Here is a 24,996-nt window from a genome sequence, read left to right on the forward strand (position 1 = left end):
AAGAAGTCATTTTCGGTAATCAAAGCTCATTATTTTCGATTTATTTGGTCACATCTCTGATTTTGTCGCAGCGATCTCACGCTTCTGACAGGTTTATCTGCCTTGACTTTTTTTCCACCTGCTGCATGGAGAACGTCCCTGAGCTCCGGCTCTCTCGGTCCGTCACCATGGCAGAGCCGTTGCCGTGGAGAGACTCAATTCATTTGTGACATCATCTTCCTGTAAGGAAAGTCAGTGCAGACAGAAGGACTCGTCTCATATATGCAGGGTTGATCCCGCTGTGGCTTCCTCAAGCGTGCGTTTCTCCCACACTGATTCAGTTTCGCATTTAGTCACAGAATCACACTTTTCTGCGCTCATGTATATCTCTGGATTAAAGCTGTTTTAATGAGATTCATATCCTTACTTACATTCAGCTTTACATCTTCATATTCAGACTTTTGACTAACATTTTATTTGGGCCAAGAACTGCCCTGTTTTGACTGTTTGTTTTTTGTTTTGCTTTGGTTTTTTGGTGGCACAAAAATCATAAAATAAAATAAAATAAAAATTAGTTCTAAATTTTCTGTTCCATCAAAAAATAATTAATTAATTATTATTATTAAATAAAAATAAGTACTCGTATAGTAGAAATATATATAATAAAACATTCATATTCTATATATATATATATATATATAGTATATATATACTATATATATATATATAATTAGTGCTGTCAGTCAATTAAAAAATAACTATTCGTGATTAATCGCACCTAACGTAAAGTTTTTAATATATTTTTATATTGTAATAATTTCACATTTAATCTCTAAATTAATATAGAAACAACATAAATATTTTAACCCGTTAAACAGAAAAAAATTGCATTAATTTTTAAATTAATGAATTAAATTAATTAATTAAATTAATTAATTAATGAATTAATTAAATTTTATAGCCCCTATATATATATATATATATATATATATATATATATATATATATATATATATATATAGGAAAATTATTGCAATATAATTTCACATTTAATCTCTAAATTAATGCAGAAACAACATAAATATTTTTAAGCCGTTAAACTGAAAAAAATAATTGCATGCGTTAGCCTGTTAATTTTTATAGCCCCTATATATATATATATATATATATATATATATATATATATATATATGTGTGTGTGTATATATATATATACAGGGCTTAATATTAACGTTTTTGCTCACCAGCGACTGTGGCTAGAGGTTTTCCAGAGTTACTAGTCACTCAGCATTTTCACTTGCCGCAATTTTAACATTGATACCATGGGGAAAAACTGCCATATAGATATTTTTAATATTATCTCATAATTTGGCAGCAGGTATATTAGGCTGGTATATTGTCACCTGATGCACGGATCCATTATACTATTACACATGCGATTTCTTTCTCAACTGTTTGCGTTCACTTCAAACATAACTGACTGTGTTTATGTGAATACTCATCAAGAGTGGCATTTTGACATTATTTTAGTGTGTATTTGACTGTTTAAGTGCAATAAGCATTGAAAAAGAACTCAATTTAGTACTGAGAGGCGGATTATGTGGCGTACTTTGGGTGTGAGAACAAAATCTGCGGGAATGAGTAAAATTATGCGCAATCCCACGCAGAAATTCAAGCCCTGTAACACCAACAATATTCATCTGAAGCAAATGAAACGAGGCGGGTTTGAGTGTCAACTCACTGTTGGAGAGATGAGAGAAAGAGCAGCTGGTATCGTGTATCTATTCTGCGGAAAATTAGTATTGGTAGCGTTTTTTGATATTTCAGTGTCGAAAAATCTATATTTTTGACAACACTACATTGCAATTAGTTTATTTTTTCAGATGCCTTTTTAAAAGATTACAATTGAAATGTGTGTTTATTATATATAAGATTCAACCAACCAAAGTGGCTAGTAAGAGTGACTGCATTACACGCCACTGCTGAAATACACCCGCATTTGTTGGGTTGGCGGGTGTTATAATATATTTCAATAATGACAACTCTCTGAATAGTTTTAGCATGTTATTGAATATTGCAATGTATTTGCTCTTGGTGAACTAGATCTGTTGCTGCTGCAGAGCAAAAATGGACTTGTTGCTGCTAAGATCTGTATAAATAGACATAAATCCTGTAGCAGGTGGAGCTGGGGAGGTGGAGGGGTTCAGAGGAACTCTGATAGCTGCAATCTCTGAGCAAGCAATCTCATTGGCTGCAGGATCAGCAGAGGCCAATCAGCTTGTGCCATGTGGTAATGATGTGATCGTAAAAATCTGCTTGCGCCATCTAGAGTTTCATGACTGAACTAGAAATATATAATTTTGTAATTTGCTGTAAAGTACCTCAAGCGAAACACTTGAGTTTCTTTCTTTCTTTCTTTCTTTCTTTCTTTCTTTCTTTCTTTCTTTCTTTCTTTCTTTCTTTCTTTCTTTCTTTCAGTGTAACTCACAGCATGCATCTCTTCTGTTCTCAGTCTAGCGTTGCATCCGGATAAGATCCAGGTGGCCACAGGTCAGGTTGGGAAGGATCCGTATATCTGCGTGTGGGACTCTTACTCCCTGACGACGGTATCCATCCTGAGAGACGTTCACACTCACGGTGTGGCCTGTCTGGCCTTCGACGCAGATGGACAGGTGAGTCAAGTTCCCTCTCTGGAATATTTGTTTCTGATTGGTCTTTTGATGCATCCTCAAATATTTTTATATAATGAGACTAAAATTATCATTGACCATTTGAATATGAACATGTTTTTGGTCATAGTTAGTATTTGTATTATTATTAAAATCTGTGTTTGCAAATGGTCTCATCTAACTGCATATTTCCTCCTGTCGTTTGCATCAGCGTTTAGCTTCAGTGGGGCTTGATGCCAAAAACACTGTGTGCGTTTGGGACTGGAAAAAAGGGCGTGTCTTAGCCACCGCCACGGGACATTCTGATAGGGTAAGACAGAACGGACTGTTCCTCAGTTAATTACATCGAAACTGCAGAGTCCAGCGTTTCATTCATAATGCCAGAAAGATATAATGCACGAAGTTAAAAAATGCAGAACATGCCCATACGGTTCACACATGGTAGGACCGTTTCCATAGCAACAGATGCTACACCTCAGTGATGTGAATGAATAACTGTTAAGAGCGTTATGAATAAGTTATTGTGTTATGTTACAATACAGAGGACAAATTCAATGCATGAACTGACAGATAGAATATGTTTCCTAATCTGAAACACACACACACATGAGATGACAGAGCAGCTTAGTGAAGATCCACAGACACCAGAAGATTCCCTAAGGTGCCATTAAAACCCTGCAGCTCTGTGTCTCTCTCTCCTGTTCCAGCTCAACAACTTCACTGGCATGACTGCCAAAATGTAAACTGCCGATGGAATATAAAGCCATTTATAATTTATATCTTTTGCATTTTACATTTATGCATTTGGCAGATGCTTTTATCCAAAGCCACTTACATTACATTCAAGGTGTACGGTATAGCAGTTCATGCATTCCCTGGGAATCAAATCCATGACTTTGCATGCTCTACGGTTTGAGCAACAGGAGTGCTTTTATGTGCAGATAATGAATGCAAATAATAAACAAATCAAACTGTTTGAGAGATAAATGCATTATTAATAGAAGAAACGTAATGGTGATTAAAAGGCTTCATGCATTGTTTCTATTGCTATTTGGCAAAGCAACTTTCATTGCATTCAGAGTGTATAATTTATCAGACTATTTGAAAGATAAGAGCATATTTTATTACGAGTAGCCATGCGATATGGCTGTATATACCGTGATTCGGCCGTAGGTAATCACATCCATGCTGATATACAGCCATATTGCACGGCTATGAGTGTGATATTGCATTTATACAACAGTTTGATGGGACAATTGTGTAAATAAATAAGAAATAACAACTGAGTGTCTTTAAAACCCTCTTTTGTGCAGAACTACTTCCTTCCGCCACAGATTTAAATCTCAAGTTGACAGTTTGACCAAGACTCCATTACTACTTCTAAAACGTCACTTTAGGACTAGTAACAAAGGAATTTTGAGTCCCTCCATTGAAACTCATTGTATTTTGTACAGTATTATTGAGAGAGAGAGAGAGAGAGCGAGCATTACCTGTGTCTGATATAACATTCATTCGATGTCCACAATATTATATCAGTGCTTCCCACAGGTTTGAAATATACTTGCGGTGGTAGCCGGGCAAAAAATCCTCCTATTACACCATGGCACAAAAATGGTCTACTACATGTGACAAACAAATAATGTGTGATTTTTAACGGTATTTTTATTTATTGAAATTCATTTTAATTACATAGCATATTACATTTAATTACATACTAATATTATGCATTATTATGCATTGTAAATTATGCAAAATTACAGCATTTAAATGGTTCACCTTTTCCTATGTTCTCCTTGCTGTCATATAGTGTCTCTCTCAGTGAATGGGACACAGATTTTACTAGTAAAATTTATAAAATTAATAATATGTGTCAAATAATGTTCTTAGTGTTTTCTTCCTGTGGGGGAGACTACAATAATTTACTATGAATTAAATGGAAATCAAATTAAATACAATTTATTGTGTAACCAAAATACCAATAATGCCCAAAAGAAAAAGAAAAAAACTTAGCGTGTGACTTTTAATTATAAACAAGTCCGAAATACACAGGTACTCTTATTTTGAAATGTCTGTACTATTTGCAGGCTGATCCTTCAGATTCTTACAATCGTCTAATCGTCAATCGTCATTAGCAATCGCTTGGCATAAATCTGCGCTTTTCATTGATTGAGAATCACTTTGAAGCAGTCTGAAGCGTTGTTGCGCGAGCTTGTAGAACTCGCAACAGCGCCCTCTTGTGACTTTGCAAAATGCAGTGCCCGTTTGAATGTTAGCGGGAGTAAACAGTTCTGATGAACACATAACGAGCAGGTTTGAAACGACTAGTTAATCGATCGCGGATGGTTTCATTATCTTGCGCGGATATAAAAGTATAAGAGGATAAAAATAAAAGCAAAAATGTGTCTCCGAATATACTTGGGCGGCTGTTATTATACGTGGGCGGCCCACCCAAGTAAAGTCTATGTGTGGGAAGCTCTGTTATATCCATTATAAAAATCCGTTTGAATGTCCGCTGAGGAAAGCAATCTTTGTATTTGTCCTTTTTACAGTTAAGGGAATTTTCCATACCAGCGCTAAAACAACTTCCTTTGTTTACAATAGCCCCTTTCAATTTAAAAGTCTCTTACGACTGACTCACTCGTAACTTTTAGCTCAATCCATATTACACACTAATTGACCCTTTCTCAATACAACATATTATTTATATAAAATAATATTTATTGAACAACAATATTTAAATTAACAACAATAGCCATTATAAATGACAATAGGAAATAAACACAATTGTACAATTCAGTAAAACGTACAAAAGCAGTGCTCTATCGGACGCAAGTTAAATATAGCCTTAATATTAAATAATTAAATTTAACATAGCCCAATTCGTTTTGCTCAGGAACAAGTAATAGATTAATAAGACCAAAGATTGCCCATTTTATGTACCCAAAATGAATTGTATCTCATGTTTAACCACTATAATGAAGCTGTTCTCAGCGGGTACTCGAGCACTGAACGGCCGCTAACGGCCTGGAGCTCGCATCTCCGAAAGCGTCTAAACAAATTGTAAAATAGTTGCTATGATTAAATGAGTCAAATATTTAAAAAACTCTTAAAACTACAGTTCGTGGTACAACATGTAAAAAATACGGTGGATTTGATCGGCCGCCATGATAGTCGCTTCAAGCGGAGTGATACAAACGGTGAAACAGTTCCTGTGACGATACTTGTAGAATATCACATGGCTGGAAAGACCTCTCAGCCAATCATATATATATATAATATATGTATATATATATAATAGTCAATGCTCAGTGTTTTCATTGCATTCAAGCTATACAATTTACCAGTATAATAATGAAGTAATCAGACTGATCTGAAAGAAAATTGCATCGATTAAAATTAAGGACAGAAGAAAAATAATGTTGAATAAAAGGCTTCATGCATTGTTCTTATTGTAAATTGTTAAATTATTAGCTAATTAGCAAGCATCACTATAATTATTACTCATGCTTATGGTTAGGGATTTTTCAAAACTGTTATGCAATGCCTAGTACATGTTTGTTTGTGCATTAATTTATGATAATTTTGTATAAGTTTAGACTTAATTCTGTGTGATCAGGTTTGGTGCTGGATGTTGTGGAGGTGTTGATGTGTTTATTCCACCTGTTTGTGCTGCGGTTTCAGATCTTTGATATTTCCTGGGACCCATTTCTGGCGCACAGGCTGGTGAGCTGCGGAGTCAAGCACATTAAAGTGAGTCAAACCCCTGAGACAAAGTTCATTCGAGCCCAAGATGATTCCTGCGCTCTCGGAAAGAAATAAATGAGGCATCAGCGGGAAAAGATGCTGTAATTTATGCATTCTTTCCTTTGTTGTTTGTTATTGTCTTTACAGCAGATGCAATGTTTTTCATAGACATCAACAAATCTATTAACATACTGAAAAACATACTGATACAGAAAAAATATAATTTAAAGGAACAGTACTCCCTAAAAGATTTAGTACTATTTCTATATTTTAAAGTAATCATACTGTGCCCTTGAGTGTGTTTTTGTGCTCTACTAGAACAGGTTTTCCTGCTTGAATGTTGATTATTTTCCTCATATTCTCCATTGTTGCAGCTCCTCTTTTCCCAGTCTGTCTGTAACGCTCTGTTTAGTTCCTGTCTCTATGAAGCCCCGCCTTCTGAAAAGCACAATGTGCTCCGATTGGTCAGCTGGAGCAGTGTGTTGTGATTGGTCAAGCACTTTGAGCATGTTTGGGAAATGTTAACTTCTAACTAACTCAACCAGGCCCCGCCCCTTTATTCTGCATATGAATTATTTAAATGAGGATATTGTGAAGAAAACTCAAGACTACAATGAAGGTGTTTCAGAAACAGAAGTGGAGCTCACAGCCTTCATATGGTTAATTACTGTAAATTAGGATTTGTTTTCCAGGGCATCATTTCTCTTTTGTCTTATAGTTTTGGACATTATGTGGCAATGCTTTGACGCCAAAACGAGGGATTTTCGGAAAGACGGGGGACCTGCAAACCATCCTGTGCTTGGCAACGGCGAAAGATGAAGTGACGTATTCAGGCGCTCTTAACGGAGACATTTATGTGTGGAAAGGACTCAACCTGACACGAACGATACAGGCGGCTCACGGCGTGAGTGAAGCTCATCACACATCCTACACAATCTCTCCCACCATATACACATCACATGTCTGCTATATGATCTCCTTTAAAGGACGATCACTGATAAAGTTGCGGTCAGATCGTCAATGCAATGGCCATTTGCATCATGCACCTATAATGCATGTGGCGACGGTTGTGACCTGTTTGTGAACTCTCCTTGTTCTGCAGGCAGGGATCTTCAGCATGCATTCGTGTGAAGAAGGCTTCGCCACCGGTGGGCGTGATGGATGTGTGAGGCTGTGGGATGTGGATTTCAAACCCATCACCAAGATCGACCTCAGGGAGGCAGAACAGGGTTATAAAGGTAAAACATCACAGTGGAACATATCATGGATTTTTCTTGCCCTTTTAAAATAGTTTAAATGTGCTATGTGATGTAACCTTCACAACACAAAGCTTATATTTCATTAACATATACATTTACACATAAAACAACTATTTAATATTCTGACCAGTCTCACTAAATGTGTGAATTAAGTGTGAAAACATGTGAAAGTGTGAATTATACCAGTTTACTCATAAAAGAGCTCATTTAAATATAAAAGTCTTAAAGGTGCAGTATGTAATATTGACAGCTAGTGGTTCAAATGGGTACTGCAGTCCAAATTCAAACTATAGGAGAGATCTCCTCAGACGGGTTGCCAGATTGAGGACACACTACAGGAACGAGCGCAACTGACACTGGAACGCAATTAATCTGCGTTTTAATAGGCGATTCGAGATTTTTAGAAGGATACCGAGGCTTTTTAGGTCTGCGATCTATCGCTGTGTTTTCCACCAACTGGCAACCCGGGGTGTTGAAATTCTATTGGGTAAATTGGCAGTGGGCGGAGACTTTGATGTTTCAAAGTAGTTTAACTGGCTGTGGGATTGTTTTTTTGAAGAAACAAGTGTGTGAACTTAGCATGTTTCCTAAATCTCTATAAACATATATGTGACGAGCAGGGCGGGCGAGAGCCGTGAGGGAACGGCGCGAGGCCGGTGACGCGAGTGATAATGAGCGTCACCTGCGAGGCGTGCCGGCCTCGAGTCTCTCACGGAGGAGCTCCGGAGGCATAAAAGGAGGAGCGACATCAGTGAAGGACGAGAGAGGACCAGGCCTGGACTTTATTTTACGTTTTATTATGTTTGTGTGGCCGGCAGACGTCCGCGAGGGTCTGCCGGCATTACTTTCGTTTTGTTCTTTGTTTATTTTATATTAAAGTTTTGTTGAACGTTCGCCGGTTCCCGCCTCCTTCTTCCCACATCTATGAACCGTGTTACATTGGTGCCGAAACCCGGGAGGAAGGAGGGACATGCTGTCGAAGAGCCCTCGCTGCTGAGGGGGATCGCGGTGCTGCGGAGTTCGGGCAGCGCGGGAGTGTGTGTAGACCGCGAGAGGCTGCCCGAGGCGGTGGTGCTGGAGCCTTGTGAAAGGTGGGACGGAGACCCGGATGCCGTGCTCCTGGGACGAGGTGGGGTGGCTGCCGTCCTGGACCTGGAGGGAGCGGAGGAGTCGCCGCCGTCTGCCGTGGGCCGGAGCCTGCTGCCGTCCGCCATGAAGGGGAGGAGCAGGGGACGGGGGACTCGCTGCCGGCTGCCCTCAGTCGGAGGAGCCATCGCCGGCCGCCAGGAGGCGGTCGAGGATCGGGCCGTCCACCGAGCGTCCAGTGCCACCGCATGGCACCGCGAGGAAGAGCCTCCCGGCTGGCTGAGGACCGGGCGGCAGTGTGTCTGGGAACCGGACCAAGAATTTTTTTTTTTTTTTCTTTCTTTTTCCTCTCTCCTCTCTCTCGTCCTGTCGCTCCCCTTGCTTCCGTCTCCTTTCTCTCGTCTCGTCTGTCCTTACCCCCAGGTGCTGCGGCCGCCGAGACAGGCCCCGGGGGGGAGTAAGCGCAGTCGCGGGAGTACCCCCCGGCCTGCGAGGGGCGTTGGGGGTATGTGACGAGCAGGGCGGGCGAGAGCCGTGAGGGAACGGCGCGAGGCCGGTGACGCGAGTGATAATGAGCGTCACCTGCGAGGCGTGCCGGCCTCGAGTCTCTCACGGAGGAGCTCCGGAGGCATAAAAGGAGGAGCGACATCAGTGAAGGACGAGAGAGGACCAGGCCTGGACTTTATTTTACGTTTTATTATGTTTGTGTGGCCGGCAGACGTCCGCGAGGGTCTGCCGGCATTACTTTCGTTTTGTTCTTTGTTTATTTTATATTAAAGTTTTGTTGAACGTTCGCCGGTTCCCGCCTCCTTCTTCCCACATCTATGAACCGTGTTACAATATAATGGCATTTTTATGCTTAAGTACAGTCAATAAAATTACATATAGCATTTTTAATTGTGAGGGCCAGAGAGAGTTTGGAAAATGATCGTAAGAAACTAAATTAATACCGTTTAATTTCGATTTAAAATCATTATAATTAACATTAAAAAAGTGTAGAACCCTTGAATAACGTTTATAGACGCTGCAATGAAATCTTCTTTGTTTTTTCCCAAATTCTGTTTTTAATTACATTTTAATAATCAAAAAGGATGTTTAATCAATTGAATTCATAAAATTTGAACAACTGTTTTTATGAAATTCTATGTTGTCTGTTTTATGATTTAATACAAATTTATTATCAAAAATGGTGGTAATCAAATGACGGATATGAAAAATTAAAGAAAATTAAATGAATTTAATTAATCTTTTAAAAAGTAATAAAATAGCGCCACCAACTGTCCAAACTTGCACTTATATTTACTCTAATAATTTTTTAACCGTAAGGGCTAGAAACTTTCCTTGGCTCAAGACGATTAAAATGCACCATATGACGTCATTTTCAGTCATGAAAATTTTCCCGCCATTTTGAATTTTACGAAAAACCTACTTTTTCGAACTCCTCCTAGCCTTTCGCTCTGATTTTGAACCAGACCATCTTCAGACCAAAAGTTGATTTGTCAAACCGTTTTTGAAAAACGAGACGAAACTTGCTGCGTTTCGGCGCAGCGCCACCTACTGGTCAGGACATAAAATAAAAAAATGTCTATTTTTGCTTATAACTTCTGAACGGTTCGTCCAAAAATCATAAAAGTGGATTCAGGGCATCAAGTCGAATGATATCCAATTTTCCCATATCGACCATTTTGGGCGTCGGCTATTTTGAATTTTGTAGTAAAATTACGTATTTTACGAACTCATGAACGTATCATTACGAAACTCGGTATGAGTCATCAGCACGATGCCCTGAAGGAGTCTGAGAAGTTTCGGACCAGCGCCACCTAGTGATGAAAATTTTTTAATTCCATAACTTTGGATGTGGTTGACTTATTTTCATGGGAGTCATCTCATTGGATTCATGAATCCTTGGCCAAACATACTAGGTTTCGCCTCACAGTTAGTGAAACGTTGTGATTTAGCATTCAAACAACATTTTTGAATATCTTAGAAACCGTTAGTCCGATTGAGACGAAACCACCATATGAAAATCGGAAATATTGTTAGTTGATGATACGCTAATGGCCAAATGTCAAAATTTTTATAGTAAGTGGCAAAAAATGCAATCAAAGTCAGGTGTGGGTAAATTTTTATGTGTTTATATATATAAACGTCTATAACTCAAAATGAGATTTTTCCAACAAATTTAATTGTAATTGAGCAAAACATGACATTGGCTCTAACTACAGTACTGTTACTGACATGCAGTGTCTTTGTCTCAGTTGCTATCATAGTCCATTATGACATTGTTGGTCCTTGTTTGCTTCTGTTGTGCTTGGCCCCTTAATTGCTGCCTGCAGCTATATTTATTATTGCTATTATTGTTAGTAACATTTATTTTGACGGGTTGTCGTGAGACAGACTTCAGATGAAAACAGCGTTCTTTGTGCTTTAATATTCACAGATTCACCCTTTACTTTTTTTATTCATTCAAATTTTTCCAAATTCCGTGCCATTCCACGATATTCAGTAAATTCCATTTTTATGATTGTATTCGGCAGTTCCGTTTGTGTGAATCATGGGGCTCCGTGCAATGAACCACAAAAGCTTGTTCCATTATTGACCATTTTTCAAGGAAATTGCATTCAGTGATGTAGATTACAAGTACAATACTTAATCAATGAAGCAGACGGTCTTAAACAGGAAGAGATCATTCATTTGACTCCATAAGGTGGTAAAGGAAAGCCAGTATATAAGGGATTCGGTCACCATGGAAACATCGCCTGCGCTTATATCACTCAAGTGACAGTGTTTTCAGCAGATGTAAGTCTTGTAGTAATGAAGCTGTCAGCGGTTTCACAGCAGAAGACTGTCAGATAATTGGGTGGGATAACAAACGATCAGGTCTGGTCAGCCTGAAACAAAAATCTCAGCAGATTTAACAAACCTCGCCGAATGCTTCCTGCAGGAAAGATCATTTGTTTATGTGTTTATAGCATTCAAATGTAGCTGAAAGTCTTTTGATGAAGCCTGAGAAAAACAGCCCATAATCTCACGTGTCTCAGTTTCAGAAGAGATCTCAACGATGTTTGCAAAGTCAATATGAACTCAAATATTTCTCATCAAATGATCTGAGCTGCTCACTACATTCATTTTAAATCTTTATGTAGTCTTACTAGATGATGAGTATCGACTCATTTGGGTCTGTTTTAACATCTCAGACAAAACAAAACAGAGATGTCCAGTATAGAAATAGTTCTCTCAAAGTGTGACTACGAAGCAAATGATTCACACTGGGTTTGTTTATTTGACATTTTGCTGGCTTGTCCAATTTAGACTTTAAGTATGGCATGTTTTTGACTTTTTCAGCCTTATAGCTTCAGTTTTTGGGGTTTTACAGCCAGTTAATGAGCCAATTAAATTCTGCCCTGCTGAAAACACCAGCAAACCACCTTTAAGTGTGAAACTTTTATTTTTCTGTGTATATGAATAAACATTCATTTGAATATTATTAATATAAATCAAGGTATTTATTTTATAAATTATTAAAAAATCCCAAAACAGATGAATATTGTTTGTATATTTGAATATTATTCATATAATTCAAGTCATCCATTTTACAAATTACTGAAAAAAAAACACAAAACAGATTAATATTATTTATATAATTGACTATTATTAATATAATTCGTCATTTATTTTTCAAATGATTCTAAAAAATCCCAAAACAGATGAATATTATTAATATAATTTAAAATTATTTTTTAAAAAAATCCCAAAACAGATAAACATTAATTATAATATTAATGTATTTTAAGCCATCCGTTTTACAAATGACGCTTAAAAAAATCCCAAAACAGATTAATATTATTTTTATAATTGAGTATTATTAATATAATTTGTCATTTATTTAACAAATTACTCTAAAAATCCCAAAACAGATGAATATTAGTAATATAATTTAAAATTACTGTAAAAAAACAGATTAATATTATTTGTATATTTGAATATAATTAATATAATTCAAGTCATTCAATTTATAAATGACTCTAAAAAAAAAATCACAAAACAGATTAATATTATTAATATAATTTAAAATTACTGTAAAAAACCCCAAAACAGATTAATAATATTTAAATAAGTGAATATTATTCATATAATTTGAGTAATTTATTTTACAAATGACTCTAAAAAAATCTCAAAACAGATGAATATTATTTATATATTTGAATATTTATAATATAATTCAAGTCATTTATTTTACAAATTACTCTAAAAAATCCCAAAACAGATGAATATTATTAATATAATTTAAAATTACTTTTTAAAAAAATCCCATAACAGATAAATATTATTTGTATTATTCATGTATTTTAAGTCATCTGTTTTACAAATGACGCTAAAAAATCCCAAAACAGATGAATATTATTTGTATATTTAAATATTATTAATATAATTCAAGTCATCCATTTTACAAATTATTCTAAAAATCCTAAAACATATCAATATGATTAATATATTTGTTGTTGTTTTTTTATCATTTTACAAGCCCACCAAAATCACTATATCAAAGATAATCCAGATGAAATAAAGTCTAGTTGTTTTGTTCTCAAAGAATTAGGGACACGTTTGTTAATCTTAACTGGTATTGAATCCAGAACATTCCTTTAACTTAGTTGATGCCTGGACACCAGTATCCCATGGAGGGAAGTTAGGGAAGATGCCATATAAATATATAAGTTGTTAAAAATTTAATGTGACACATACATTACATCTGAACGACTCTCTCTCTTCCAGGCCTGTCCATCCGCAGCGTGTGTTGGAGGGCTGACAGGATCCTAGCGGGAACTCAAGACAGTGAGATCTTTGAGGTGATGGTGCGAGACAGAGATAAACCGCTCTTGATCATGCAGGGGCACTCAGAAGGGGAACTCTGGGCCCTCGACCTGCATCCCAAACAACCGCTGGCCGTCACAGGCAGCGACGATCGATCTGTACGGTCAGTCCAATCCTTCTATTGGATTTTTGTTTGTACCACATCAGTTCACACAGTAGAATGGAACAAGACAGGTGGAAATGAGATAGTGATGTTTTGGGATCTCTTTTCATTTTCATCAGGCTGTGGAGTTTATCCGAACACACGTTGATCGCTCGCTGCAACATGGAAGAGGCCGTACGCAGCGTTTCCTTCAACAACGACGGCTCCCAGCTCGCCCTGGGCATGAAGGACGGCTCTTTCACTGTTCTTCGTGTCAGGTAATTAAATCTGGATCAGCTACACTTCATTATTTCAGATGCATATCCACAAGCTGAGAGTTTTTCCTGTTCTCTAAGGGACATGACGGAGGTGGTCCACATCAAGGACAGGAAGGAGGTCATTCACGAGCTCAAGTTCTCACCTGATGGCTCTTATTTGGCCGTGGGCTCCAACGACGGGTTTGTGGACATCTACGCTGTGGCCCAACGCTATAAAAAAGTGGGAGAGTGCAACAAGTCCACTTGCTTCATAACGCACCTGGATTGGTCCGTGGACAGCCGATTCCTGCAGACCAATGATGGAGCTGGAGAAAGATTCTTCTACAGGATGCCAAGTAAGATGGGACTTACCCACATTCATATATTGTATGTTCATATATTCATACAACAAAATATTCTGAGGGCCGGGAAAGTTTTGTGAAAATAAACAAAAATGCTGACGGTGGCAGGCAACTTTTTAAAAATTACTAGGGTTTTTAATTACAGTCATGAAAAACTATTTTAAAATTCCTTCTCAAAAGTGGGTGCTTGTGAAAAAGGTCATAGAAAAGTCATGAAAACACTTTACAATTCATTTAAATTTCCAATGTGAGTGAAGTTTTAAATAGTTATGCATTTAAAATTCATGCTTTTTTAAAAATTAATAATAATTCTGGAAAAATCATGAAAATTAATGATGCATTACTATTCATTTAAATTTGAAAAGTCAGAATGCATAAATACTTAAACCTTTGAAAAAATATATACTGACTTTTCAAATTTAAACCTTTTTCACAAGCACCCACTTTTGAGAAGGTTTTGATGACTTTTCCAGGTCTGGAAATCACAATTTGAAGCCTAGTAATTAAAAAAATGCATTGATATTTGCATAAATAGTTAATGCATGAATATTTAAATCTTTGAAAAATGTATAAATTATTTAATGTACATTATTTTAATTACTAGGCTTTTCACAGTCATGAAAAACAATTTTAAAATTGTGATTTCCAGACCTGGAAAAGTCATCAAAACCTTCTCAAAAGTGGGTGCTTGTGAAAAAGGTCATAGAAAAGTCATGAAAACACTTTACAATTCATTTAAATTTCCAATTTGAGTAAAGTTTTAAATAGTTATGCATTTAAAATTCATGCTTTTTTAAATTAATAATAATTCTGGAAAAATCATGAAAATTAATGATGCTTTACTATTCATTTAATTTTGAAAAGTCAGAATGCATAAATACTTAAAACTTTGAAAAAATGTATTCTGATGTTTCAAATTTAAATCATTTTCATGACACACTTTTGAGAAGAGTTTGATGACTTTTCCAGGTCTGGAAATCACAATTTGAAGCCTAGTAATTACAAAAAATGCATTGATATTTGCATAAATAGTTAATGCATAAATATTTAAATCTTTGAAAAATGTATAAATTATTTATGCATTTATATTAGTACATTATTTTAATTACTAGGCTTTTCACAGTCATGAAAAACAATTTTAAAATTGTGATTTCCAGACCTGGAAAAGTCATCAAAACCTTCTCAAAAGTGGGTGCTTGAGAAAAAGGTCTTGAAAATGCATTAATAATTTATGAAAAGTCATGCAAATTAATAACACTCTACAATTCATTTAAATTTGAAAAATCAGTATACATTATTTGTTAAAGTTTTAAATATTTATAAATTATTTAAAATTATAATATGCAATACATATTATATTATATTATATTATATTATATTATATTATTATTTATATATTATAAAATATATTCAAATCTTAATATATAATTTATAATATAATATAATATATACTCATATTATTTATATATTATAATATAAGACATTTTTATCTTATTGGAGATATTTGTACACTAAAAAGTCTATTTATTAATTTCAGGAATTGGTTATATACATGACATACCGATGAAAATCCCAAAGATTTTTAAAAATTCTCGTCCAGTGATCAGTAACGCAGCCAACATCATGCATCACTGAATGACATTCTGTATTTATGAATCATGTCACGCTCACAGTATAATTGAAGATAAACTCTTGCTCCGTGTTCTTAGCCGGTAAATTCCTGCCGAAGGAGGAAGCCAAAGGAATCCACTGGATGACGTGGACATGTGTTCTCGGACCCGAGGTGAATGGAATCTGGCCTAAATACTCCAACGTCAATGACATCAATTCTGTGGACGCCAATTACAGCAGTGCAGTGCTGGTGACGGGCGACGACTTCGGCCTCGTCAAACTCTTCAGATTCCCGTGTCTTAAGAAAGGTCAGCGCGCTTCTCCAGATACCGTGTCATCCGTGCACAAATAAACCAAACCTAACAAATCTGATTCTTTCAGCTGCCAAATTCAAGAAATACATCGGCCACTCTGCCCATGTGACCAATGTGCGCTGGTCACATGACCTGCAGTGGGTTCTGAGCACGGGCGGAGCGGATCACTCTGTGTTCCAGTGGAGGTTTCTGCCGGAAGGCGTCATGAATGGGGTTTTGGAGCCACTGCTGCAAGGTGAACTAATCGCTAAACTGAAAAGAAACGAGTTTTGAGTTTTTAATGTTACTTTATTTTGCACTAAAATGAATCCCGTTCACAGAGGGGTACGCTGACTCGAACAGCGGCGAATCCGACTCCGACCTTTCCGACGTTCCCGAACTGGACTCGGACATCGAACAGGAAGCCCAGATGAACTACGAGCGTCAGGTAAGAACGGAGAGGGTTTATATCTGTATTTGGAGTGGCCTGTGGCCAGTGTTTTATGTAACAGACACGCTCCGCTGCTTTAATCCTGTTCCTCTCATTATTTTCACAGCTGATTGGCTGGATGCTTTTCCCCCTTTATGCTTTTTCTGAATCTCTGAATAAGTGGATTTCGCCCTGTAACTCTTCTCCCAAACTCCCCTCAGGTGTACAAGGAAGATCTTCCTCAGCTCAAGAAGAAGCTGGCTGGATCTCTGAAGAGGCAGAAAGCTCCGGACGAGGGGTTACGCCTGCAGTTCGTCCACGGGTACATTATCTGCAAACGCCATGATGCGTTTGATATGAACACTGTGTGTGTCCATCATGTCTTTGACACACTCACGATATCTATATACACATATCTATATCTGTAATCTATATACACAATATCTATATACAATATAATATATACTCATTATTTATATATTATAAAATATATTAGGATTTTTAATATGTCATTTATAATGTTTTATATATATATATATATATATATATATATATATATATATATATATATATGTTATTATATCATTATAATATACATATAAAAAAATTATATTATATACAATATATATACTTATTATTTATATATTATAAAATATATAATTTATAATATAATAATTAGCTTATTAATGTTAAAAGTTAAACATATTAAATGTATGTATATGCAATATATAAAATATATCATTATTTATATATATATATATATATATATATAATTATAATTATTTTTTATATAATACAAATTAAAATTATAATATAAAATATAATATATACTCATTATTTATAAATATTTATATTTTTCAATATATAATTTATAATATAATTATATACATTATGTGTATAATTATAATTATATATGTATAATATAATTATATATGTATTAAAAAAATCTAATATTAAATAAAATTGTATGTATGTAAATTATACTTTATAAAAAATTTTGTATATATATATATATATATAATTATTATAATTATAATTATTTTTTATATTATACAAATTAAAATTATATACAATATAATATATACTCATTATTTATAATAATATATTATAATAATAATATCATATATTATATATGTATAATATAATTATATATGTATTAAATAAAAATATAATATTACATAAAATTGTATGTATGTAAATTATACTTTATAAAAAATTTTGTAAATATATATATAATATATATTTTATATTTACAGAAGGAATCCATTATAATGTCAAATTAGATGAATATTAGCTTGTTAATATTAAAAGTTAAACATAATTTTATGTATATGTATAATGCTTACTTTCAGATAATTATATATAATTTTTTTAAATGTATATATTTTCAGTGTTTATTCACATGTATATAGTTCATAATTGATTTTTAATTGATATATAATTTATAATTAATGGATTCATTCACTAAATACAAAATTATATATCAATTAAACAATCAATTATGAACTATATACATGTGGATTCACCTAATTTGGCATTATAATGGAAAAAGTAATTCTGTAAATGTAATATTTTTAATATTATATTTTATATGGTTTATATTATATGATCTTATGTTTACAGAATTAATTTTTCCATTATAATTCCAAATTGGATGAATATTAGCTTATTAATGTTAATACATATTAAATGTATGTATATGTAATAAAGTGTTAACTTTCAGAATCTATTTTTTTTTTTAAATATTTATTTTCAGTCTGTTTATCCACATTGATATAGTTCATTATTGATAGTTTCTCCAGTGGGCACATGTCATGTGACGTGACGTCTCTCTCTGTGTCTCAGGTACAGGGGCTGCGACTGCAGGAATAATCTGTTTTACACTCAGGCCGGGGAGGTGGTGTATCACGTGGCGGCTGTAGCTGTGGTGTATAACAGACAGCAGCACACGCAGCGCTTTTACCTCGGTCATGATGACGATATCCTGAGCCTCACGGTGCACCCGCTGAAAGATTACGTGGCCACCGGACAGGTGAGAGATATCGAAAACAAAAGGCCTGAAAGTGATTTCCAAAAAATCAGATTTTGATCATACGAACGCGCTTTGCATTACTCCTATTGCATTCAGTTAGTGATGATTTTATCCAGTGTGTATTTCTCTGTAAAGCATGTTTGTGTGTATGTCAGGTGGGTCGAGATCCAGCCATCCATGTGTGGGACATCCAGACGCTCAAGTGTTTATCTCTACTGAAGGGTCAACATCAGCGAGGGGTTTGTGCTCTAGAGTTCACAGGTCAGTGTACACTGACAACACACAAGAAGCTTTTGATATCCGAGTTCAAATTTGTTACATTTGCAAATTAATATATTTCAGAACTTTTTATCATTGCATTGAAGCATTGACAAAATGTTCTTATTTTAAGCAAAGTAATCCAAATTCATGTTTCCAGAATTTTGTTTTTATGCAAATCTTTTACAAAGCTGAATTTTCAGCATCATTACTCCAGTCTTCAGTGTCACATGATCCTTCAGAAATCATTCTAATATGCTGATTTGCTGCTCAATTATTGTGTGACCTCATGTTTTTTTCACCTAATTTCGCCTGTGTTAATGCCAACTGCATAAATTTTGGCACAAGTGTGTATTTTTATTGGAATTTAAATATTTCATCCCCATTTCCTTTAATAAATCTATTTTACACTAGTAACACAAAATAGTTCCTCTCAAGACCTTTTGGACAAAAATGTCCCCATTGAAACCCATTAAAACTGCAATTTTTTAATCCCAGGGCCATTTAACTATAAAATTATATAAAATAAAAATGTAAAAATTAAAATTTGTACTATTTTTTTTTAACCAAATGGTGCCATTTTCAATGTTACTGTGCCCAAACAAAATCTTACTGAAAGCTCATTTTTTGAGATATCAACCTCAAATTTGGAGCACAACTCGTTTAGATTTATGACTTTGATTTTCAGAGTTCAACATGTTTCATAAAATATATATTTTATATAAAATTATGTTCAAAAATCATTTTCATAAACCTAAACATCTTCAACATTTTTTTTTGGTTTCACCATTTAAAGATTCTGCCATAGTTCTTTAAAATGAGGCCAATCTTCAATTTTTATGACATTTTTTGACAGTTTTGTCCTCTATGGACTTATGTGCAACCTTTTTAATTGATGCAGAAGGGTTAATAATGGTTCTTATTATTATCAATGCTGAAAACAGCTTTTTTGATGCTTAATATTTTACATACTTTGCGGAAACCATGATGCATTTTTCAAAAGCATTTAATATTTTATGTCTTTAGTGTCACTTTTGATGATTTTAATGCATTCTCAATGTGCATTTATGGGTCACATTCTCTTATTTCTCTTTGAAAAATCTGTCCCATGCAGCGGACGGAAAGAGTTTAGTGTCTGTGGGAATCGATGAAGATCATTCCATAGTCATCTGGGACTGGAAAAAAGGTGAAAAACTGGCCAAATCCAGGTAAAACAAACCCATTCAATGGTAAAAAAAAATTATCTACAACAAGCTGAAGCGCTCACGAAAGACATCCTCCGCTCTCTCTGCCATAGAGGACATAAAGATAAGATCTTTGTGGTGAAAGGAAACCCGTTCCGCATGGACAAACTGCTCACGGTGGGAATGAAGCACATCAAGTTCTGGCTGCATACAGGTAAAGACGTTCGTTTAATCTGTAATATTGTGAATATTGCATCCTAAATCACAGCAGCAGCACTTTCTTTTCAACTCTGAGGATTTCTGTTGTATGTGCAGAATCTTTTTAGTGAAATATCTGAAGCGCTAGCTCTTCCCGTCCCTCTCACGGGAACATGACTGTAGGAGAATCTGCCACATCACATTGAGCCCTCAGAAGCTGATGTGACTGTTTTGTCAACTTTACCATCAGCGGTCCGTATTTCACCAATTAAATGAGCGCGAGAGCTTTTAAAAGAGCTCAGTGAGTCAAAACAAAGTGCTCAAATAGCTGAATTACTCTCAGCGGTAACTTGCGTTTAGGATGATTTTTCCTCTTGCTGATTTAAAACACATTTTCGTAATGTATGTTTCTCATCGCAGGAGGAGGTTTAACATTTAAGAGGGGCATTTTCGGAAATCTTGGCAAGCAAGAGACCATGATGTCCGCCTGCTACGGACGCTCGGAGGATCTGGTGTTTTCTGGCGCGACTACGGGTGACGTGTACATCTGGAAAGACACCACGCTCATGAAGAGCATCAAAGCTCACGATGGCCCTGTGTTTGCTATGTGCTCTCTGGACAAGGTGTGTTCAAGATTCAAGATTTGATTTGTCAGATACACAGTTATATACAGAAAGCAACTTGAAGTGAAATGTAAACCTGGTAAGCTGATATAAAAACTGTAGGTGAAAATGGTCAAATAAGATGAGCATGAGAAATAATAAAAGAAGTGATAATGAAAAAAGAAGTGATAGTAAACAAAATCTCAATAAGGTGTGTGTGTGTGGAAATAATAGAATAAATTAAGATATAAAATGCAAGAAATAATGAAAGAAAAATCTATAAAAAAAATTAAAATAATAATAAACAAAATTGATTTGTTAATATATTTATATATGTATAAATAATAAAAGAAATAATAATGAAAAATATGTAGTAATAATAATAAACAAAATATGATAAAGGTAAATTGGATATATATATATATGAAATTAAAAAATGAATATTTAAAATGTAAGAAATAATAAAAGACAATGAAAGAGTAAGTAATAATATTAATAAATTAATAAGGCAAGTAGGATTATATATAGATGTATGTATATTATTTGTATATTATAATATATATGAGTTTTCAATATATACAATAAAAATAGAATATAAAATAAAATAAAATTGTGTATAAATCATAATTTATAAATATAATTGCACACACACACACACACACACACACACACACATATATATATATATATATATATATATATATATATTATAATTTGTAAATATTATAATTTGTAAATGTAATATTGTAAATATATAATATATATTATATTATTATAAATATTTTTTATTTTATATATATATATATATATATATATATGATTTTATTTACAGAAGGAATATTATAATGTCAAAGTAGATGAATATTTGCTTGTTAATGTTTAAAGTTAAACATTAATTTTATTTATATGTAATGTTTACTTTCAGATAATTATATATATATATATATATATATATATATATATATATATATATATATATATATTTAAAATATATATATTCAATTTTTATCCACATGCATATAATTAATAATTGATTGTTTAATTGATATATAATTTTGTATTTAGTGAATAAATCCATTAATTATAAATTATACATATTACAAATTATAATATATACTCATATTATCCATTTAATGTATAAATTAATATATAAGATACAAGAAATAATGAAAAGATATATATAAATATATATGTTATGACCTAAAGGGTTTTGTGACGGGGGGTAAAGATGGAGTTGTGGAACTGTGGGACGACATGTTCGAGAGATGTCTGAAGACCTACGCCATCAAGAGGGCGGTGCTCTCGCCTTCATCGAAGGGTATGTTCCTGTGCAGCACTTCATGCTCAGTGAAGAACTGTTTCAGCTTCATAGAGATCTTGAGTTGATGCATGATACAGGTTTGTGTAATTCAGTTTAACTCAGGATTTCCTCACATAGAGTCACACTTATGATCCTCGGCAGTCAAAACAATTAGCATAACCTTTTTTTTTAAAATGCAACAAATGTACTATATTTTGTTTCAATTATTTAATATTTTGCATTTTAAGGGGATTTCATGGTGTTTTCCCTAGTTGCTTGTAAGATTCATAACATTCCAAATAAAAATTTCAGTCTAAAATGTCAGAAGAACACCAGCGTGTTAAATTTGTATTATAAAACTTGTTCTTGTTCCTCTTGTTCCTTTTTAGGACTGCTGTTAGAGGACAACCCCTCCATCAGAGCGATCACTCTGGGACACGGACACATTCTGGTGGGCACCAAGAACGGAGAGATCCTGGAGATCGACAAGAGCGGCCCCATGACTTTACTCGTACAGGTGTGTTTCACGGTCAAAAATAAAGCAATGTAGGAGCTCGGACTGGTCAGCTAGTTCACAGTGTTCATTATTTACATGTTTGCATTTAGCAGACGCTTTTATCCAAAATGACAAAAAGATTTGCAGCAGCTTTCTATTTTTATTACTGATATTTTGCACCAGGAAGTGACAGTTTTCTTGACTTTACGGTTCTTTATTCACAAATGTATTTTGTGCACAAGTTAAATTCGCATCTTTGGATGTCTGTATTGTGTTTAATGTGTGTTTTAAGGGTCACATGGAGGGGGAGGTTTGGGGTCTGGCGGCTCATCCACTGCTGCCCATTTGTGCCACTGTGAGTGACGACAAAACGCTGCGGATCTGGGAGCTTTCGGCCAACCATCGAATGGTGGCCGTCCGGAAACTTAAGAAAGGTACATGATCACTCACAGGTCAAATTCAACATCAGGAACACTGGGTTCATTTTGTTGATGTCTGTTTGTAGGTGGCAGATGCTGTGCCTTCTCCCCAGACGGAAAAGCCTTAGCGGTGGGTCTAAACGACGGCAGCTTCCTGGTGGTCAATGCAGACACGCTGGAAGACATGGTGACCTTTCACCACAGGAAGGAGATCATCTCTGAGATCAGGTTCTCTCAAGGTAACTTCATCTAGATGTAGTTGAACTGGGCTTCTCTGATTCTGTGTCATGTGTTACATTAAGCCTGGGACGTGTTTGTTTTTGCTTTTTAATTATGCAGCGCTAACAAGACCCTCGTGTAGATTTGTAGCTCAGGAGCTGAATTCATCTTGTGAGCTTTGACCCACAAAGTTAGACCTTTTTAAATCCCAAAAATAAAATAAAATGATTTCACAATAAAATGAGTTTTTGTATATATATATATATATATATATATATATATTTATATATTTATTTATTTATTTATTTATATATAATATATATATATATATATATATATATATATATATATATATAAATTAATCAATTAATATTAACATATTAAGTGATAATAAAATAATATAATTTTAATAAAATAAATAAATAAATAAAAATATATATAATAATTAATATATATATATATATATATATATATAAATTATTACTTTATTATTAATTGTTTTCAATATAAATTAGTAATTAATGTTTCAATTAATATTAACATATTAAGTGATAATAAATAATATAATTTTAATAAAATAATTATATATATAGATAATAAAAAATATAAATTATTACTTTATTATTAATTATTTTCAATTAATATTACATTAAGTGATAATAAATAATATAATCAATATATATATTGATAATAAAATAATGTAAATTTGTAGTTAATGTTAATTTTTTTTTATTAATATTAACATATTAAGTAATAATAAAATAATTTTATTTTAATCAAATAATATAAATAATATATATATATATATATACACATTTATATTAATAATATATATGTATATATATATATATATATATATATATATATAATAATATACATTATTAATTAATATTATTAATTGTTTTTAAGTGTTATGAACATTAATTGATAATAAAATAATATAAATAATATTAATTATAAAATAGAATTTATAATATTAAAATATAAAATTATATTACTTATATTTTCATGAAAGAAATTATAAAATAATTATATTTATTTTCAATTAATATTAACATATTGATAATAAAATAATATAATTTTATATATTCATTATATATATAATTGTTAATAAAATGATATACATTATTAATTAATATTATTAATTGTTTTTAATTAATATGAAAATATTAATTGATAATAAAATATAAATTTTATATATAAATATAAATAATATAATTATAATAAATATAAATATATTATTATATTATTGTATTAAAAAAGTGTACATGTAATAATAATAATAATTATTATTATTATTATATTTATTTATTATTACATTATTTTGATTCATTACATAATGGCTGCATAAAGCATGTAATATCTGTAATATTTTCCTGCTTTTATCTTGAAGATGCTGGAAAATACCTCGCCGTGGCCTCCCACGACTCGTTTGTGGACATTTATAACGTTCTGACCAGTAAGAGGGTGGGCATCTGTAAAGGAGCGTCCAGCTGCATCACACATGTGGACTGGGATGTCCGCGGTAATCCTCGCATACCGAACACACAAATATACATTCAAGCAGTAATATGCAACTAAATGTCTATCTGCATGTAATGACAGGAAGAATTAATCTGCACATACATTTCGATTGACATTTTA

General features: G+C 33.6%; 1 protein-coding gene across 3 annotated transcripts in view; it reads left to right on the top strand.

Annotated features, from left to right (window-relative positions):
• The window catches only part of eml6 (EMAP like 6), a 60,598-nt gene that overhangs the window by 15,328 nt on the left and 20,274 nt on the right, over positions 1-24,996 (top strand). For all 3 annotated transcript variants that reach the window (XM_048172930.1, XM_048172932.1, XM_048172931.1), the window contains 22 exons: positions 2,492-2,651; positions 2,860-2,958; positions 6,330-6,398; positions 7,111-7,296; positions 7,495-7,630; positions 13,511-13,712; positions 13,832-13,969; positions 14,048-14,304; positions 16,020-16,229; positions 16,303-16,470; positions 16,556-16,662; positions 16,866-16,966; positions 18,490-18,676; positions 18,832-18,937; positions 20,049-20,142; positions 20,232-20,332; positions 20,737-20,939; positions 22,125-22,236; positions 22,608-22,735; positions 23,007-23,148; positions 23,220-23,372; positions 24,746-24,877. In XM_048172930.1, the coding sequence (XP_048028887.1) occupies positions 2,492-2,651; positions 2,860-2,958; positions 6,330-6,398; positions 7,111-7,296; positions 7,495-7,630; positions 13,511-13,712; positions 13,832-13,969; positions 14,048-14,304; positions 16,020-16,229; positions 16,303-16,470; positions 16,556-16,662; positions 16,866-16,966; positions 18,490-18,676; positions 18,832-18,937; positions 20,049-20,142; positions 20,232-20,332; positions 20,737-20,939; positions 22,125-22,236; positions 22,608-22,735; positions 23,007-23,148; positions 23,220-23,372; positions 24,746-24,877 (3,191 nt within the window). The remainder of the gene's footprint in view (positions 1-2,491; positions 2,652-2,859; positions 2,959-6,329; positions 6,399-7,110; positions 7,297-7,494; positions 7,631-13,510; positions 13,713-13,831; positions 13,970-14,047; positions 14,305-16,019; positions 16,230-16,302; positions 16,471-16,555; positions 16,663-16,865; positions 16,967-18,489; positions 18,677-18,831; positions 18,938-20,048; positions 20,143-20,231; positions 20,333-20,736; positions 20,940-22,124; positions 22,237-22,607; positions 22,736-23,006; positions 23,149-23,219; positions 23,373-24,745; positions 24,878-24,996) is intronic.

The sequence above is a fragment of the Megalobrama amblycephala genome, linkage group LG21 (assembly GCF_018812025.1).
Source record: "Megalobrama amblycephala isolate DHTTF-2021 linkage group LG21, ASM1881202v1, whole genome shotgun sequence".
Classification (NCBI taxonomy): Eukaryota; Metazoa; Chordata; class Actinopteri; order Cypriniformes; family Xenocyprididae; genus Megalobrama; species Megalobrama amblycephala.